General features: G+C 40.2%; 1 protein-coding gene across 1 annotated transcript in view; it reads left to right on the top strand.

Moving 5' to 3' along the window:
- The first annotated feature begins 1,613 nt into the window (after positions 1-1,613).
- The window catches only part of ehd4 (EH-domain containing 4), a 45,262-nt gene continuing 33,234 nt past the window's right edge, over positions 1,614-13,641 (top strand). The window contains exons 1-3 of the mRNA XM_086183155.1: positions 1,614-2,054; positions 10,281-10,457; positions 12,695-12,792. Coding sequence (XP_086039281.1) covers positions 1,825-2,054; positions 10,281-10,457; positions 12,695-12,792 — 505 coding nt within the window. The 5' untranslated portion in view covers positions 1,614-1,824. The remainder of the gene's footprint in view (positions 2,055-10,280; positions 10,458-12,694; positions 12,793-13,641) is intronic.

Raw genomic sequence — 13,641 nt, 5'->3', positions numbered from 1 at the left:
GATAAGTGGAGGAAAATGGATGGAAGTTTTGAAGTAATTTTTTCTTTCAATCATTTTGTGCGATACATACATACAAACATATACACATACATACATGACGCTCAGCATCGATGTGAACTCCTTCAAGAACTACACACAACCCTTCGATGTGTTCAGGGTGGGACTTTTATCAAGCACAAGAAGTTTGATCCAGATCTGACAATGTGTGGAGGAGTTAAAGGAATATCATTTTTTATGGCAAAGGATCAACCTTTGCTGCCACCTGACAGCCTGAGTATGTAACCAAAAGTCACAGTGTTTATGGGAATTCATCCCCAATTATTAAGAGGTGGCAGAAAAGATTTGAGTGGGATCTGATCAACAGACTAAATACATGACCTCAAGTGTAGAATGTCATTTCCTGTGACCACTGGGTGGCACTGTGACTGACAGTCAATACTAACCCCTGAATTTGTTCAGGGTGGGACATTTATCAACTTTGAGAAGTTTGAACCAGATTCAAGGATGTAAAAGAGATTCATAAGAGTTTAATTTTTGAAGGTGAATCATCAAAATGGTCCTGTCATGTTCACACACACTGGTGAAAACTCAGAAGCCTTACAATTATGATTGGTTCGGTATTAAGTAGAGATGGATGAAATTTGAAGAGAATTGGAAGAAGCTCCTAGGAGGGGCTCATTAAAGCAAGACATAGAAACTGAAAAAAGGGGAAAAATTGAAGGTTTTTTTTAATCAAAATAGCAAACTTCCTGTTGGTTGGAGTTTTTTTTTGTGTCTTAAGGTGCCCACTGAATTTCATGCATGTAGGTGAAACTCATACGAGGGGCCTTTTTTCTCTAAAATTTCAAAGGGGGCGCCATCAAGGCATTTCTTGAGAATGCATCCAGAAACCAATAAAATATCAAATTTTTCATTCGATTGGATGTGAATGCAAAAAATCGTGAGTTTTTGAGTATGCTGAAACCTCCAAAGAGGCAATTATTTCAGAAGAAAAAAAACCCTTTCAAAATACAAGAGGGCTCTTGAACACTCGAGTGCTCAGGCCTTAATAAAACGTTTTAAAAAGTTTATTTTTAAATGTATCACTGATGTATAGAAAGACAATGTTCCTTGATGAGTGTTCAGTGTTGAAGTGCCAGGCATCTTCCAGCAGACGGAGCTACAAGACACTGATTACAATGGTGAGGAAATGAAAATGACCTGCAGCTGAAGACAAATTGTATAAGTTTAAGAAAACAACACTGAAGGAAAGTGATTTCTATCCTAGGGTATTTGTTAGTCTTCAAACGTGTTTAATAGCCTTCAGCAATGGGACATGTAGTTAAAAGTGCTGGAAAAAATATTCAAGTAGTAGTCAAGGACTTCAGGATCTTTTTTCCAATCAGCAACAGAATCAACTATGGACGTGTTAAATGATTAAAGTGATAGGTCCCATTTATGTTAATATTAATGCATATTATATAGGTTAGTAGTTCTGGTTGGTCTAAATATCGTTGGTAGTACTGGTTATTAGTGTTCATGAGATTAGTGTGAGTCAACTGGGTTCTATATCTTTCCTCTGCCGGATGGAAAACCGCGGTTTGTTTCGTTTCTCTGGGAGGAGGAAGGGCGGTGCCCACAGGTAGAGGCTCCTTCAGCGGTCACACCACCGTCAGACAGAAGAGGCAGTGTATTCATAGGCGTAGACTCTCAGGTGCCACACACACACACACACACACACACACACACACACACACTTCCCTCCGCTGAGCCTGAACGACGAACTGAGCAACAAGGAGCCGGAATATTTGGAAATAACGAAACAGGGAAGTCGAAGGCATCAGTATGTTTAGCTGGGTGAAGCAGGAGCAAGGTGGCCGCAACAAGGAAGGAGAGATGTACCAGACGGTGACCGAGGGACTACAGACGCTTTACATCAAGAAGCTGCTGCCGTTGGAGGAGACGTACCTCTTCCATGACTTCCACTCCCCGGCCCTGGAGGCCGCCGACTTCCAGAGCAAGCCAATGGTGCTGCTGGTCGGCCAGTACTCCACCGGCAAGACAACCTTCATCAGGTACTCAGCACATATGTAGGCTGTAGGAAGAGCTGATGGGTCGGAGAGATGCACAACACTTTCAGCATTATCAGGTGTTTTATTATCATTTGTTTCGGCACCCCCTGTGTATGCACCAGACCTATGCGCCAGACCTCGTAGGAAAATGTTCTATTTAAACTTCCCTCCTTAAGGGACTGTTGTACTGAGTCATTATTTCATAATCAATCATTGGCACTGGAATTATTAAAAGTTAGGTAAAGACACCCGAAGCTGCTTTGCATTTTGTTAAATTTGGGTATCTCGGTCCTTTCCAATGCAATCTGCTAGAAAGCGACGGAATGGCTTGACATGACGTGACGTCCTGCACGGTTAATGAGAGGTATTCCGAACCCGAGAGTAAACATTTGTTGAGTAAGAGCAGCATCAGGTCGGTCATAGCATTGTATTATTTATCAGCAATATTGTAATGTTTTAAATTTGAAGTTGTTATGTTGGGTTTGGTATTATGAGTAGTTAGGCCATAATTGTCATTCATGGTAAACAGATATTTGATTTAAATGTCAGTGATAATTTATGTACACAAATGAAAGGTGAAATTAATCATTAACATGGAAGTATTAGATGTTCTGTCCTACATTTTGTTTAAAGTTGTACACTGCACTCACAGCAACTAAGGTGCCAGGGAAATTAGAATGATTTAGAAAAAAGGTCTCTGCACACTTAGATCCATGTAAACATTTTCGTCACTTCTTCTCAAGCTTTCGGTCAGTCGACCATCATCAGGGTATTGTACACCACATACAAAGCAGTTGTCTAGACGACATTTTTGTAGTTCAGAATGCTGAAGATATGAAACAACGCTTTATGACCAGGGGCTATCCCCTAATATGTATTAACACCACCCTTTTCTTGTCTCAGGCTGACCTATTAAAAAAGAAAGTAAAAAAAGAACAAGAAATTTTCTGTTGTATGCATCACAGCCTGTTGCCCTTTTGCTCATATGATAAAAAAAATACTATCATGAAATATTGGCCTCTTATTGCAGATGACCCCTCCCTTCAGGATAAAATTCAAGGAGCCGCCCCTATTTGTGTTTAGATGGGGTCCAAATCTCTGCATCAAGGTGGTAAAGGTATTAAAACAGTATTAAAACAGGATCAAACTGACTCTTTTGGTCACCTCTGTAAGATGGAAACTATCCATGTGGTCATTCCCAGTGTAACAACACACATAACATTAGGAATTTTAAACATCCGAGGACAGGTAAGATTTTTTTGTAAAGGGGTTACAAAGAATGTGATGTAAATATTGAAGTGCCCTTGTGACAAAGTTACGTTAGTAAAACCACACGCTCCTTAAAACAAAGGATCGGTGAACATAAAAGTCATATCAGACGAGCTGATCTTAATTATCCTGTAGCTGCCACTTAACTGTTTTTGCTCATCCAGTCTCCTCGCTTCACTATTGAAGAAGTGAAATTGGCCAGAGATGGCGATATAGATAGGAGACTGTGCCAAAGGGAACTGTTTTGGATACACAGCCTAGACTCATTGTACCCAAAAGGCTTTTGGCTATGATGACTGGACGTCTGATGTTTATGCACCTCTCTTCTCCTGAACTTACTTCTTTGTGTGCACGTCTTGTATGTTTGGAAACTACTTTTCTTTCTCACACACTGGGGTTTACTCTGTTCATTTTAATTCCACCCCATTTATTCATGGTATGCCATTAAAAACAATGTATATTGAGAAAACTACAAAAATGTCATCTAGACTACAACTCCCAACTGTCTGAGCAATCTCAGACAGGTGTCTCTATTCAGACTGACCGAAAGCTTGGGAAGAAGGAAAGAAAATGTTTGAATGGATATAAGTGTGCAGGTAGATCACAAGTGTAATTAAGTAAAACTTCACTAGTTTTAATTTTATTTGTGCGTGTTTGGTCCGTATGTCAAGTTAAGTCAATTTTATTTATATAGCGCCAAATCACAACAAAAGTTATCTCATTACACTTAACAAGTACATGTACAGCCAGATATTACACAAACAATGTTAACAAGCTGACCTGCATGCAGTTGTGAGGTGTGTTCGATGACGCTTTGCTGTTCTTGGTTTCTCAGTGCATCATTATCATCTCTGTATTATGGATTCTCCATTTTTCTAAGGCTGCTTTGGTGCTCCTGCAGAGTGCTGTGATATTTCCTGTGTTTTTGTTATGGAGTCTTATTGGAAACTGAGAAGACATTGTCTGGTTTGATGCTGATTCTTCTCTTTACATGTTGAAATGTTGTTCTTCTGATGTGTTGGTGTGTGTGTGTGTGTGTGTGTGTGGGGGGGGGTCACCTCGGACAAAAACATGTAATCAGTGAAAAAGAAAATGTCTTCATGTCCTGTGATGCCAACACAAACAGCCAAACAGAAAGTCCACCAACAGTATCACCACCAGCCTGGTAGTTTTTTTTTGTGTAATCCTGCTGGCAGATATACTGCAATAAAAGTCTAGTAAAGTAAATAAAGTCTACCAGACATCAAAGTGATGCATTGCAATACTTAGTGTCTGTAATCTTGTTTGCTGTGATAAATATGCTCTTTCTCATTTAGGATTTTCGTTGTGGTCTTTTGAGGATCTTAAATGTGACCTAACCTCTAGACTAATGTGAATGTCGCTAGTGAGGCTGAACCACTTGGTAATCCAACTTTAATGACCATGATCAATTACTAGTCAGTTTAATGTCACTGCAGGATTTTTAAATGAACTGAAACTTTTTTGGTGCCTGAGGAAGGAAACCATGTCAGTGCCAGTCTGACTGAACTCAGATCATCATACAGCCAAGTTAGCTTGGCTTATCACTTGTCTGCAGGCAGGGTGTGTGTGGTGTACAAATATTCACATTTTGGCAGCAAACCAACAAGCAGAACCAACATGGTTGTAGAGGTGTGTGTGTGTGTCTGTTAGTGACCTCACTATTGAGTCCCACCCTGCCCAGAGGAATGCTATGAATCATGGGAACTAAAAGGAATTTGATGAATCATGGGAGCAGGTTGCCAGTAAAGATTTTTTCTCTTGAAGTGAAATTTGTAGAATTAATGGTGCTGTTGGAATTAGCGTGTGACTGGTATCAGGTTGTGATGTTGCCTTTGAGCATGTCATGGGCTGACAGGCTAAATGAGGAGAAGCTTGGCTATCAGCCAATGACAACCATTTTAATCTAAATCAAACATCATGCCAAACAACAACCATTGCTTAAAGATGAGCATGAAGTGTTGAAACATGACAACAGTGTATTCTTGCATCAGTAGTGATGGTGCTATGTATCCCACATGCACAAACTGCATCTCAGATGAAACCTGCGGCTCATCAAATACCATTGATACCCTTTTTATCACTCTTTGACCAAAACCTGCTTAAAAAGCAGGCAAACACCATACATTGGGAATTCTTACCTTGGATTTCTTTCATGTATTTATCATGTTTTAAACTGCTACTGCAGTGAATGTTACTTTTCCTTCCTCGATATTTAACTCATGGCCAGGCTAAGATCCATGCTACTTGCAACCAGCTCACATGCAACAGGTGGACCCTCTAGATGGCCCTGGGCAATCATTTTGATGCTGACAGCTTGCCCGCTTTTCCATGTGGGTGATAATTTAGAAAATAATAGTAGTTTTGGTTGGGTTTTTTTTTTTTGCCTCCAGGAAGACTCACCTTCCCCATCTTCCTTGTCATGTCTTATCTCGATTTCAGACCGAACTCTTCTCCTTACCCTCCCTTGACTCACGATGTCAAATGATACACTAAATAACATGAAAGAAACAATCTACCTTACATTTTTAGGTGACATATGTCAAATGGTATATGATAGTAGCACAGTGAAAATTCCACAATGTTTGTTTTAGCACCCCCCCCCCCCAGAAAAAAAACCTACAATAGCCATGTGTAGCAAATACTCTTGAAAAGTAACTGAAGTTATGTGCTCCATTTATAAAATTCAAAATTATCACTCCAATCAGGATTGAAAACAGTGCAGTCATCAGGTTCTGGTCATTTTTCTTTCAAATACAGAGAATGCATTCTTGAGGATTTAAAAAAATAGATTTTTAAAAACAGTTTTTTTTTCTGTTAAATAGAACAGCGCTGTGATAATTAGATAATCTGCATACAGCCGCTCTGCTCACTTTTGATCAACTGATTGCTTCACACTGATTCACAGATGTGTGAACTTGTCTCACTTGTCAACACTTGCTACGTATCAGAGAGGCTTTTTTTTTTTTTTTAACTTGACGTGGTTTTCTGCGATGCTGCCCCATAATGACAAGTATGCTGCATGGTTCATTATAGATACCTGCAGGGATACAGCACCAAATTCCAGGCCCTGTACACTCTCAATATCAGTGGGCTCCTATCCATGCCAGTGCACAAGGCACGTAAGCAAAAAAAAGTTTTTTGGTTTTTTTTTTTTAATAAAAATGCATAAATAGGGTTTTAAGCTACATCAGATCAGGTTATATTGATGAGTGGTTCTCTCATTCACCACCTGAATTGGCTGGAGCCTATCCCAGCAGCTTTCGGGCATGAGGCAGGGGACACCGGTCCATTGCAGGGCCAACACACATAGACAGACAACCATTCACACTCACAGCCATGCCTACAGCCTATTTAGAGTATTCAATTAGCTTAGTCGCCATTTGCATGTCTTTAAACTGTGGGAGGATGCCGGGGTACCCAGAGAGAACCCACACAGGCACTGGGAGAACATGGAGACTCCCCACAGAAAGACCCCGTGCGTGCCTGAGCCGGGACTCAAACCTGGAACCCTCTTGCTGTGAGGCAACAGTGCTGACCACTGCACCACTTTGCCGCCCTTGAAATAATTCCAGAAATGCTTTTTTTCGGGTCATTATCATTGTTAGCTGTTTTTGTGGCCTGTTTTGTTGCTGTTTCAAGTATGTAGGCTATATGATTAAATTAATGAGGAATAACTGGACAAAATGTCAATCAAATGAAAAACTGTCAATACACAATCAGTGATATGGAGGGTGCTATGAGATGCTGATTTATCATTTTAAAAAGATTTTACTTGCCCTTTTTCCCTTGTTGCTATTGCAAAGTGTTGCTCAAGGGGGAATTTTGGGGAATTGTTATAGTGGCATTAAGTGTTCAATCTTCTCCTTTTGAAAAGTGAAATATTATGTCATGAACTGCTGCTTCATAAATAAATTTGAACTTGATGAATAAAGTTAAACTTGAATCCTGGGAACTCATCATGTGCCGTCATTGAAGGTCAACCGATGGTTAATGATGACCATGTCATCCTGGTGAAAATACTTTTGGATCACTGGCTCAGTGAAACACCACAAGAACTGAACTCTGAGCTCATTGACGGAGAGGCAACTGGTGTTCACAAGATCTCTTTGATGTCTGCATCAGCCTAAAAGGTGTGTTCACATCAAATGTAGGTGAATTTTCGCGTTCGCGGCCTTTATTTGTGCAAATTTGACTGCTGGATCATTTGTTTTTATTCATGTCATTCGCGCAAACTTTTCTCCCCCGCAAAGAGAATATTTCTGCATTTCTTTCCATCAGCAACCATGGCTGACATTACAGCTGTTGCTGGCTTGTACCTGTTGTGGAAGTCCCAGATACGGTGGAAAACCAAACGCCGCCGTGTCTGGATCCATAGCATTATCTGGAGGAGCACGAAGCTGGGTTAATTTAACCGCCTTCTTCAGGAACTGTGCCTGGATGACGGCTGTTTCCAGTGGTACTTCAGGCTGACTGACTGAATCTCATGGCTGATAGGCTGTCTTGACACAAAGTCACGTGAATTTGTCGCTCAAGTTGAGTATTTTCAATTTAAGCGTAGACACAAATATGTGAAATTCGCACCATTCGTGTTGTTATTTGCATAATTCGCGCCGCCCGGCGAGTATACACGCAAACTCACGTCTATTCGCCTCTCTACATAGACTTTACATGTAATTGTGATGAAAAATTTGCGTCATGTTTGGTGTGAACACACCTTAAGACAACAGGAATTCAGAGAAACTCTTAACAGCCATCTTGCATCCACAGTGTAAGAGGTTGATGTGGTCAAATCAAGATGAAAGGTTTGGTAGGAGCTGTAGATTCTGTCTTTGACTCTAAATTCAAGTGTTTTGTGACAGAAAAACCACTGTGATGTGAGTTGACAGCAGCCTGGAGCTGCCTCAAAGGTCAAAGTTGTCCACAGAACCAGACCAGTGCAGTGGTTCTCAAACTTTTTAAACCAAGTTCCACATCAGAAAAAAGTAGGCTCTCCAATAACCACCGTTTTTTATTCTGTTGAGTTTTACATCTGGTGGATGCTATGAGCTGAAATAACATTGAATTAATTGATCTGACTCCAGAAAACAATTGGCTGTGCACTCATTTTCCTAGTGGGTGGGTGCCATTCGAGACTTTTAGTGTTGCTGCTGGTGAAGACTAAAAGGAAGAGGAGCTGTTTCCTTTTGTAAGGAGACCTCTTGTATCCTGTTGGTTGAAAGGCAGGGAATTAGTTGGAAGTGTGCCAGTCGTCACAGTTTCCTGGTTTGGACCAGTGCACTTAGTACACTGCAAGAGGCCTCTGTCAACTCAGCTGCTTCCCTTCACCTCTAACTCAGAGCTCCAAGGCCCGCTTCACCACTGATGGGTTTGGAGATGACTGTTACTGTCCCTGATATCAACATAAGATGTGTGGTGCACAAGGAGTTCCATTTCTAAGTGCGTGCACCACTGAAATAGCAATATGCTAAGTCCTGGCAAATCCCAGGCTGAATGACATGAGGCACTCTTACTGGTTTGATGATGTCACGCCTGAAACACACCAATGAATAATCGGATGTCTATTGCCTGCCACTTTTCACTGTATGCTGCTGATGCCATACCCTTGGACCAGATGTGGGAGTGAAACCCCTGAAATACTCTGAAACGTGTTGTAAGCATATGATACTTTTTTTCTGTTCTTTTGTGGTATTTGCTTGTTGCAGAGAATGTCTGGAATGTTCCAGATGGGAATATAGATGGTGCCAGATTGGAGTTTGTGACTTTGAGGTATCTTGAGGAGGCTGTCAGTTTTAATGTTCATGTTATGTTTTGAAACATAGATTGAATTAAATATAAATAGTTAACCCTGTTGAAAGCCTTTCCTGTGTCTAACATGATTCTAATGGTTCTTGCTTGTTGTTGTGATGAATAGTCCATTTGATTAAAAAGTCTGTATGTGTTACTGAATGAATACTGTCTTATTTTGATTAAATCAGTATGATGAGGATTGATTAAGATAAAACTTTATTTCTATTTTGTGAGCAAGTGTTTCAGTTATGACTTTTAGATCATCTCATTTGTGGACAGTAACGGATGGGTAGTGAGGAGTGTTTGTTGGTTTTTAGGAGCATTAAAATTGAAATTGCAGCTGGTTTTTTTGCTGGTAAATTTGAGTTTTGTTTTCAGTTAGTCATTACTTTTGGCAAAGGTGTGGTAGAAGTTATCAGGCCCATGTGATTTGTAATTGAGTATGATTTTTAGGGCAGTAGAAAGTTCTTTGTTATTGGTGAAATATGGGAGTCTGTGTCAATGCTGTTGAGAAAAGAGCTCGAAGATTTTTCTGATGAATATGTCAGCACATTTTTAGAATATTTTTCTTGTGGCAATTGTGTTGGCTTTCCTGCTATCCTTGGTCAAAGAGATTATTTTTTTCCTTGTTCTGTTTAATGTTTTTGTTTGGCAAGTATTTACCAGATTCATTGTTGGAGTTGTGGGGATAGAATTAAGTTTTCCATCCATCCACTGCTTATCTAGTTAAGGGTCGCGGAGCGGGGGGCTGGAGCCTGTTCCAGCAGCCTTGGGGCGAGAGGTGGGGTACACCCTGGATGAATCACCAGTCCATCGCAGGGCCAACACATATAGACATATATCCATTTTCTCACACAGCCATGCCTACTGTCAATTTAGAGTATCCAATTAGCCTCGTCCCCTCTTGCATGTCTTTGGACTATGGGAGGTGGGTGGAGTACCCGGAGAGTACACATGTAGGCACAGGGAGAACATGCAAACTCCACACAGAAAGACCCCGTGCCCGAGCCATGGCTCGAACCCGAAACCTTCTTGCTGTGAGGCAACAGTGCTTACCACTTCACCAATGTGCAGCCCAAATGAAGTTTTCTTTTTTTTATGTTTTTGTTCAATTGTAATGTTAAAATAATGACCTGATTGGTCCTCTCTCAGGTACCTGTTGGAACAGGACTTCCCAGGGATGAGGATCGGTCCAGAGCCGACCACAGACGGCTTCATCGCAGTGATGTATGGGGAGAACGAAGGCGTTGTCCCAGGTAATGCCCTGGTGGTCGACCCAAAGAAACCGTTTCGGAAACTCAACGCCTTTGGCAACTCCTTCCTCAACAGGTGAAGACTCCCAAAAACACCTCAAATCTAGCTCAGTTTATCTAAGCTGTATAAGATGAACATGATAGTGACGTATTTAATCCATCTACAATCAAATTTAGATTGGCAGCACTTCAACTGTGACAGTATTTTTATGCCTGCATGCCAATAGTTTGGGTTACCTTTCTATCTTTCTCATGAACACCAGTAATGCCTTGAGGAACTTTTTAAAAATTGTACACAAATTGCTCAAAGGTCACTGTCACATCACGAAACAGTTTGTGAAAAACTTAACAATATAGGGAGTCCTGGATTGGGCAGTAGGGAACAAAAACAACGCTTTGTGACACGGATAGGAAAAAATTAAACATTCTGAGGTCATGAAATATAATTTCTTGTCTCCAATCGATTTTTTTGGGCCAAAAGATACAACTTACTCATAAATATGTACAGTACTTGAAATATAAAATAAATTTAGAAAAAAATGTTATATGTTGTGGCTACAAATTCATTAATTTGAAGAGAAACGTTTAAAGTTGTTGCCTTCAAAAAAAAAAAAATATATTTGTTTTTGTTTTTGTTTTTCCTCTCCATGGCCATTCTGGGGCCCCATCATATGTCTTCCATGAATCATGACAAAATTTCATGTAAGAAGTGTCTCAAAGTGTGAAATGGTACAAGTTCAATTTTCAAACCTTTTATCAAATTCTTTCAGGTTTGGCCAATATGGCCTACATCTTCTATTATTAGGGCCTGAGCTTGAAGGTACTTCAGGCGAAGACCCTATTATGTTTGCTCATTTTAAATGTAATTTTAAATCATGACAACAGCATTTGCTTTTCAACTTTAATAAAGATATAGTTCATAATAATCCTATTACATTTAATTTCTTTCTACTTTTATTTAGGACTTCATAGTCCTCATCTTGGCTTCCTGGGACACCTCTTTTGGCAAGATTATGCTACAATAATGAAATTGCCTTATTTGCTATATAAAAATATTGCCAAATCTCTACCAGTGTACCCCTTACAAGGTGTATATCTTATATCTTGTAATATTGACATTGTTTCATTGCACTGTTTGACAGATAACTCTAGTATATGTATGTATAAGTAAAAATTAAATAATCTGAAAAGAATAGGCATCATAATCTGTTTTTTTTTAATATAATGATATGCCAAATGGACACCTCATGGAGCAGCATGAACAACAAAGCTTAAGACTGATGACGAGGTCCATAACTCTAACTGTTCATGTTGTTGGGGACATCAAGTAGAAATTGAAACAGTGACCCACAGTGATAAGGTCTAGAGCTTTTTCATTGTCAGGGGACTAACTTGTCTGACTTTTGTGTATCTTTAGGCTGCAATCAAGACAGACAATGGGCTGAAGGAACCCTTTCAGTTCCAGGATGAAAGTCTTTAAATACAAGCAGATATTCCATTAAATATTTCTTGTGAAATAATATTGTATACTGTTGTTTTCTGCTTTCTATTGGTTACTTATAATGGTTACATCCCATCATGCAGTTTGTTGGCACAACAACATCCTTAATTGCTGCTACTTATATTTTGCAGCACAAATGACATCAAGAGACAGATTGCTGAGTGTGCTAGCCTGCCTTGGTTGCCCCTTCTTTTATATAAATAACAGAGAACTCACTGCGGCACTTCAGATCCCTCTGTCACCACTTTCCTGGGCAGTGACCTTTTCAGCTGCCTTCCATGTAAACTCACATTCCTGCTTGAAAGATTTAAACTTAGCTAAAAACTCTCAGTACTGAAACATATTTCCTCCATCCAGAAATATTTCTAGGAGAGACAGCTAGGAAGTGGAGGGATGGTGGAGCTGAGAGTGTTAATGGGTACTCAAGGTATTCCTGTAACCAGGAGTGCATCTCACCCCAGTGTCATGAAGGAACGTTTCACAATAACTTATTGTTTCCAGGGGGAAGTGTGTGTGCGTCACCACATGTCAGTACAGAGGTTTTGTTTTTTCCTGCTGCTGATACACCGCTTGGACACCGCAATACAATTTATTGCCACTGTTGTCCGTCAGCTAAATTTAACCATATAAGAGGTGACAGGGAGGTCAAATGCACATTGTCAAACAGAACGGCTTTCAGAAGGTGTTAGTGTGTGTTTTCATCTTGAGGAAACACACAAGAGAAAAAAATAATAAAGGGAAATGCCAGAAAAAGAAGGGGAGGTCAAAGAAAATCTTTTGACATCTTAACATACGTGTGTTTGTGTGTTCAGATTCATCTGCTCTCAGATGCCCAATCAGGTACTTCAGAGCATCAGCATCATCGACACACCCGGCATCCTGTCAGGAGAGAAGCAGCGCATCAGCAGAGGTGTGTGTGTGTGTGTGTGTGTGTGTGTGTGTGTGTGTGTGTGTGTGTGTGTGTGTGTGTGTGTGTGTGTGTGTGTGAGCTGACTAAGCTCTCTACTCTTTGTGCTGTTGCATAATTGTCCTTCACATTTTTTTTACTTCCTCATGTTATAGCTAGCACTTTGTAGCAAGCTAGTTGGCACTTTCAGCCATCACCCAACACTTGAACTGTTCACAGCGACTTACAACAGCAGAGGTCACAGTTTCCTGGTGGACACTCATCATAATCAGAAAGTTTTATTGTCTTCAAACTCTCTAACTATTCATCATGACATTTGTTCATACGAGTATCTTTACATATGACTCTGGTATTATCATGGTGAATGTCACTTGCTTAGAGTTTACAGGGGAGCTGAAAATCAAAGTCACAATTTTGTGTGCAAGGAAAAGCATTGCCAAATTTTAAAAAGTTTCTAATATCTGTGTGCTTTGAAAGCCTCCTGATGACATAATATTGTCCTTCAGTCCTCAACCATGGCACATTGCTATTTTGGATTGTCAGATAATGGTTGCACCAAAGACAAGGAAGAGGCTGGTCTGTGGTTAATGGCATTATGTGTGACGTGCTATTTAAAGGGCCCATCAGTCAGATGGGCGAATGTGTGGCATTGCAATCTAGCTCTATTGATGACTGATAAAAACTGGCCGCCTTCTCCTGCTAGGCCAGCTTTGCCTCTGATGGTTGTGGGGGATAACTTTTCCTCCTATTCAGTCATCACAGCCTTACCAAAAAACTGGCAAAATTCCCACTGTATTTGATGTTTTCAGTTTGACAGTAAAGAATGTAACCTGGTTTAATTTGTGTTTCCTC

This window comes from Aulostomus chinensis, chromosome 17 (assembly GCF_037954235.1).
Source record: "Aulostomus chinensis isolate RoL2024-O1b breed Wild chromosome 17, RoL_Achi_v1.0, whole genome shotgun sequence".
Lineage (NCBI taxonomy): Eukaryota > Metazoa > Chordata > Actinopteri > Syngnathiformes > Aulostomidae > Aulostomus > Aulostomus chinensis.
Note: the sequence above shows the minus strand (reverse complement) of the source record. Positions and strands in the feature narration are given on the sequence as shown.